We start from the raw sequence: 6,000 nt of genomic DNA on the forward strand, positions 1-6,000 counted from the left end.
GGATAGGACTGGGAGGAGATGAGGGGGAGGAGGCGGAAGGAAATAAGGGGGAAAGAAAAAAAAAAGGACAATAAAAACAGCTGAAGCCCTGCACCCGGAAGAAGCTGGGTAAAGAATGGAGACTAAAACACCATGGAGGAACTTCAGCCTAATTGGGAAACCTAAGTAGCTTGGCCGAAGGTTGATCCTCGAATGAATTGCAGTTGTCTCTCCCCAAAGGGAGAAAAGCTGAGCCAACTAGTGTCCTGCACTCAGGAGATGGTTTCACAGAATGCTGGGGGTCGGGGGGGGGGTAGGGGCAGGCTATAGTAAAAGAAAAAGTAAGCAAAAGAAAAAAAGGTTTTGCTTTACTCATGAGGGCAAGATGTTTTTTTTTGTCAGCATACAGAGCTGATAAGATCAGGGTTTTTTTTTTATTGTTGGTGGTAAAGGACCGCTTTAACATCTCGCTTATGTAAATAGGAGCAGGACCAGGGAGATGAGGTCATCCCTATGGATCTCCATGCTCCCTTTTCCTGTTTATTCCTTGACAACACACTTGAATGCAGGACACCTAATTGGTCCCAGGTCCTTCCTCTCCCTTTCTTAGTCTGAGTGCTGTTATACAGAGAATTACAAAAAGCGGAATCAGGCATTTATACAAATTTTATTTAAAGCGGAGTTCAACCCAAAAGGGGAACTTCCGCTTTAATGCTTTGCCCCCCGCTCCCCATTAAGGATTGGCACCTTTGGGGAGTGGGTACCCGAATTTGACAGGTATCTGCTCCTACGTCCGCTGCGATCGCCTAGGCGACTGGAAGTGGAAGTTGTCCTCCCTCCCTCCTTGTAGTCTTCTGGGACACATGACAGGTCCCAGAAGACTACAGGGCCATTCACAAAGTGCAGCGCATCTCACGCATGCATAGATGATTTTTGTGGTGAGGACGTAGAAGAGGTTTTCTTCTGATGACTCTTCCATGAAGACCATATTTGTACAAGTATCTCTTTATAGTGGAATAGTGTACCACAACTCCAGTGTCTGCCAGATCTTTCTGGAGGGATCGTGCAGTCAAACGTGGGTTTTGAATTGTTTTTCTCACAATCCTGCGAGCTGTTCTGTCTGATATTTTTCTTGGTCTTCCAGATCTTGCTTTAACTTCCACTGTTCCTGATGACTGCCATTTCTTAATTACATTCCGAACAGAGGATATTGACATCTGAAAATGCTTTGCTATCTTCTTATAGCCTTCTCCAGCTTTGTGAGCGTCAACTATTTGTTGGGGCAAGGTCAGATGACTCTGGGCATTTAAAACCTTTGAGATTGACATCACCTGGTCTTCCCAGACGATGATTGAGAACAATCCATGACACTGGCAGGTCTCAGCTTGGCAAAGGGGGCAGTGCATGCTATAAATTCTGCAGGGTGCCCAAACTGTTGCAGACACCATTTTTTTGTTTTCTGTTATTTTGAAAGTGTAAATGATGGAAATAAAATCTAACTTTTGTTGACATATTATAAGAATGTCTAATCTGTAATTTGATGCCTTTTGGAGATTTTTCCATCTTTCCTTGGCTTCTTTATGCACATTAATACAAATTTTTAGCTGGGGTGCCCAAACTTTCGATCTCCACTGTGTATATATATATACACCGTGACACCAAGTCAGTTCCCCCCAGTGCCAGTGTTAGAATGTCCGCCGCAGTCCCACTATAAGTCACTGATCGCTGCCTTTAATAGTGAAAAAAAAAATTTTTAAATCCCAGTATATAACTTTCACGAAAACCAATTCATTTACGTTTTTATGTATTGGGATTTTTTTTAGCAAAGACATGTAGCAGAATACATTTTGGCATAAATTTATGACGAAATTAGATTTTTTAAATTTTTTACTGGACATATTTACCGTATTTTCTGGCGTATAAGACGACTTTTCAACCCCTGAAAATCTTCTGAAAAGTCGGGGGTCGTCTTATACGCCGGTGCGAGCCGGTGTCAGGGCGGCACTTTTTCCTCCAACGGACACTAAGTACAGGGGTGAGCAGAGGGGCTGCTGTACCTTACCTGGCTCCGGTCCCACGACGATCCGGTCCAGGAAGCACGGTTGCTCCTTCTTTCAGTTCGGCCGCTCGATGGTCACGCGGCCGCTCGGCTCCGCCTCCTCACCGGTGATTGGGCGCCAGCACTGGAAAGGCACACAGGCGACCAATCACCGGCGAGGAGGCGCAGCCTGCCACTGATACCAATGATGGGGCGCTATTCCTCCCACTGACACCAATGATGGGGTGCTATTCCTCCCACTGACACCAATGATGGGGTGCTATTCCTCCCACTGATACCAATGATGGGCCGCTATTCCTCCCACTGACACCAATGATGGAGCACTATTCCTCCCACTGACACCAATGATGGGACACTATTCCTCCCACTGACACCAATGATGGGACACTATTCCTCCCACTGACACCAATGATGGGGCACGATTCTTCCCACTGACACCAATGATGGGGCACTATTCCTCCCACTGACTAATGATGGGGCACTATTCCTCACACACTGACACTAATGATGGGGCACCATCATTGGTGTCAGTGGGAGGAATAGTGTCCCATCATTGGTATCAGTGGGAGGAATAGTGCCCCATCATTGGTGTCAGTGGGAGGAATAATGCCCCATCATTGGTGTCAGTGGATGAAATAGTGCCCCATCATTGGTGTCAGTGGGAGGAGTAGTGCCTCATCATTGGTGTCAGTGGGAAGAATAGCACCCCATCATTGGAATACCATACTGAAATAGCATACCATATTGAAATCAAATCTGATGTTTTTTCATTTTTATTTGGTGTGCGTTGGAAGAGGGGTAGTCTTATACGGCGAGTATAGCTCAAACCCTATATTTTAACAGGAAAAGCAGGGGGTCGTCTTATACTCCCAGTCGTCTTATACGCCGGAAAATACGGTAATAGCAAAAGTCAAAAATATCATTTTTTTTCTCAAAATTGTTGGTCTATTTTTTTTTTAATAGCACAAAAAATAAATACCACTGCTAGAAAGCTAAATTCGTGGGGAAAAAAGGACATAAATTTCTTTTGGGTGAGGCATTGCATGACCTTGCAATTGTCAGTTAAAGTAACGCAGTGCCGTAAAGCAAAAAATGGCCTGGTCAGGAAGGGGAGGTAAATCCTCTGAAGGGCAAGAGACTCTATCTATCCTGTTTACCATTATCTTTGAAAGTGAAAGCTAAGGAAAATCCCAAATTTTTGGGTTGTCTCCAAAAAAGTAATAGAGTGGAAACCTTCCAATGGGGACACTAGTTCTGGCGACCTGGGGTCCCCAAGAGATTCCCTTAATTTGCAAGGGTTCCTCTCACTTCCTGTTTACATATGGGACAGGAAGTGATGGTAAAACTCCCCAATGGGACACAGATGGCAAAAATAAACCTTACAGGGGTTACAACCCTCCCTCGCTGTATCCAAAAAATCAAGAAAAAGTTTTTTCCTATAGTTCTACTTTAATATAACTGTATTTAATTACAGTTTTTTTTAAACCCACGTAGAGTTTAGTGTTAATCTCTTGTGACCACATAATGCATACTATATATGCAGTAGCAAGAAAGGTGGGCTTTAACACCCATCCACTGCACATCTGCGTCCATGGCAATCTGAGGTTGTGCATGCACAGTGCACACAACCAGCACACTGACCGAGCTCTCACCAGTAGGGCTACTTTCATATTGATCTGCACAGAAAAGTGAACTTTTTTAATGCATTTGTGGTGCGTTTTTTTTTTTAAAGAAATCAAAAAACACAACGCAGGTTTTTGCAGCGTTTTCCATTGATTTCAAGGAGCGGAGGTAAGTTTTTGGTGCATTTTTTTTTTTTACCAAAATTACAGCAAGCAGGACTTTAAAAAACGCACCAGATCCACATCGGACCAGTGTGAAGAGTTCCATAGGAATACAAGTTCACATGTTTTTCTTCCACTTTTTTAACACAAACGCAGAAGAAAAAAGGATCAGTGTGAAAGCAGCCTAAGGCCTCATGCACATTGCTGCTCATAAACGTGAGTTCAGGAGCTTTTGGTGTTTTTTTTTTTTTTTTGCCAAAGCCCCTGACCTCAACTCAATAAAAGCCTATATGTCCATGCACACATAGACTTTTATCAGAGTTTAACAGCAGCAGAGTTTAGGGCCAGGTAAATGTCCCTCTCCTGAACACAGAAGAAGCATGCTCAGAAACGTTTTGGCCAAAAAACGCTAAATACAGCAAAAACGCATGTAAAAGGCTTAAATGCTAACCGCGTTTAGCACTTGGGCATTTATTAATTTCAATGGCAAGTACTCTGGCCAATGAAATTCAAAACGTGGCAAACACACATAATTGCGGTACCACGTTTACATGTGTTTTTGTTGCTTTTATCGTTTTTCTGCCGCCAGTGAAAAATCGTTTCAGTGTACATGGAGCCTAACTTTCTGTACTGACAAGTGGGTGCCTTTTTATTGCAGAAGAAACATACAATGTGCATGCGCAGCTCAGTGTACATTCCGTCCCAGTGCCTACATGCTGGGGCAACTGAACATGCATCCTGCGCCTGCCAATCAGGATGGCCGAACTGCAGAAGAGCAGCATCGGGAACAAACCTGAGTGAAGGTGGAGGCATTGCTGCTCCTCTGAAAAGTGTTCCAAGTGTGTTTAACAGGTGGTGAGGAGGTGATATGTTGTATCCTCACCACCTGATTTTAACCCATGATTGCCGTGCAAAGCACATGATTGTGACACGGTAATAATTATAGCTTTAAATCAGGTGTGAGGAGGTGACACCGGCCCGTGAGCTTCTCCCATGTTGTTCAGGTAGATCTCCACCTCTTTAAGGTTGCCTACCCCTGGGTTAAAGCAATACTAAAATCTAAACAATTTTTTACCATAGTGCATTCTCTGCACTGCAGGAGTAAGGGTTAAAAAAAAAAATACAGTGGCACAATATATATGATTTATGTGAATGAATTATGGCAATTAACACTTCTCTGTTTAGTATCACTTTAGGAAAATAAATTGTTTTTAAACAACAGTTCCAGCACCTCTTGCTCTTAGCCTTAATACAGCTAGGATCTTTGGCAGATCCTATTGCAGAGAAACTTACCTGCATAATGACTAACTTTCCCTCTAGGTTTTTGGACAAACTTGCCAGAGGTTTTACATTGGAAGACGCTGCAACAAAGTGAAAGTGAAAGCTGTCACATGCCGGAAGACACGGAGCATGGATTTCAGGAAGTGGCTTTCTTTGTAGAGTTTCTTACTCCAGTAAGCAGATAGTTATCTTTTTTTTTTTCTTGTCATGTATAATTATCACGGACCATCTTGTCTGTCTCCATCTTTTAGTGAAGTTTAAATAGTTTAAGTTTAAATGGTCCAATCAAACTATTTACTTCACTAAGTGATGCAGTGACTCAGCAAAGCACTATACATACAGTAAACACTTACCGGCCACTTTATTAGGTACACTTTGCTAGTAGCAGGTTGCTCCCCCCTTTTCCTTCAGAACTGCCTTAATCGTGGCATAGATTCCACAAGGTGTTGAAAACATTCCTCAGAGATATTGGTCCATATTGACATGAGTTACTGTTACCTTTTTGTGTAAAGTGTGGTGCTGCACTAATGACTAAACTATATGTAAATCCCAATGTGAATAAGTGGCGAACAGTAAATAAATTAGTGAACAATATCCCCCTATTAATACCCAGTGACTATATTAACAGCATAAGTGACATAAACCTCAAACTAAACATCTACACTGCCTCTCCTAAATGGGTTAAATGAACATAAAAAATATATAAATACAATAATTAAATACACATACATATAATGAATGTCGGGATACTGAATATGCACCTATTACACAACACCAGTAAATACATATAATGTGGTGACAGAAACGCATGTATACTTTACATGTCCAAAATCAACTGGTGTGAAAGAAATGGCAGTGATCTCACTAAGGGATAAGAAACAAAGTGAATCAGTGAAA

General features: G+C 42.4%; 1 protein-coding gene across 2 annotated transcripts in view; it reads right to left on the minus strand.

Annotated features, from left to right (window-relative positions):
- Positions 1-5,203, minus strand: part of LOC149450906 (uncharacterized) — a 77,243-nt gene extending 72,040 nt beyond the window's left edge. For both annotated transcript variants that reach the window (XM_089691283.1, XM_089691282.1), the window contains exon 1: positions 5,116-5,203. In XM_089691283.1, the coding sequence (XP_089547409.1) occupies positions 5,116-5,121 (6 nt within the window). In that variant the 5' untranslated portion in view covers positions 5,122-5,203. The remainder of the gene's footprint in view (positions 1-5,115) is intronic.
- Positions 5,204-6,000: the final 797 nt, after the last annotated feature.

This window comes from Staurois parvus, unplaced genomic scaffold (assembly GCF_062004578.1).
Source record: "Staurois parvus isolate SC_StPar_1 unplaced genomic scaffold, SC_StPar_1.0 ptg000560l, whole genome shotgun sequence".
Classification (NCBI taxonomy): Eukaryota; Metazoa; Chordata; class Amphibia; order Anura; family Ranidae; genus Staurois; species Staurois parvus.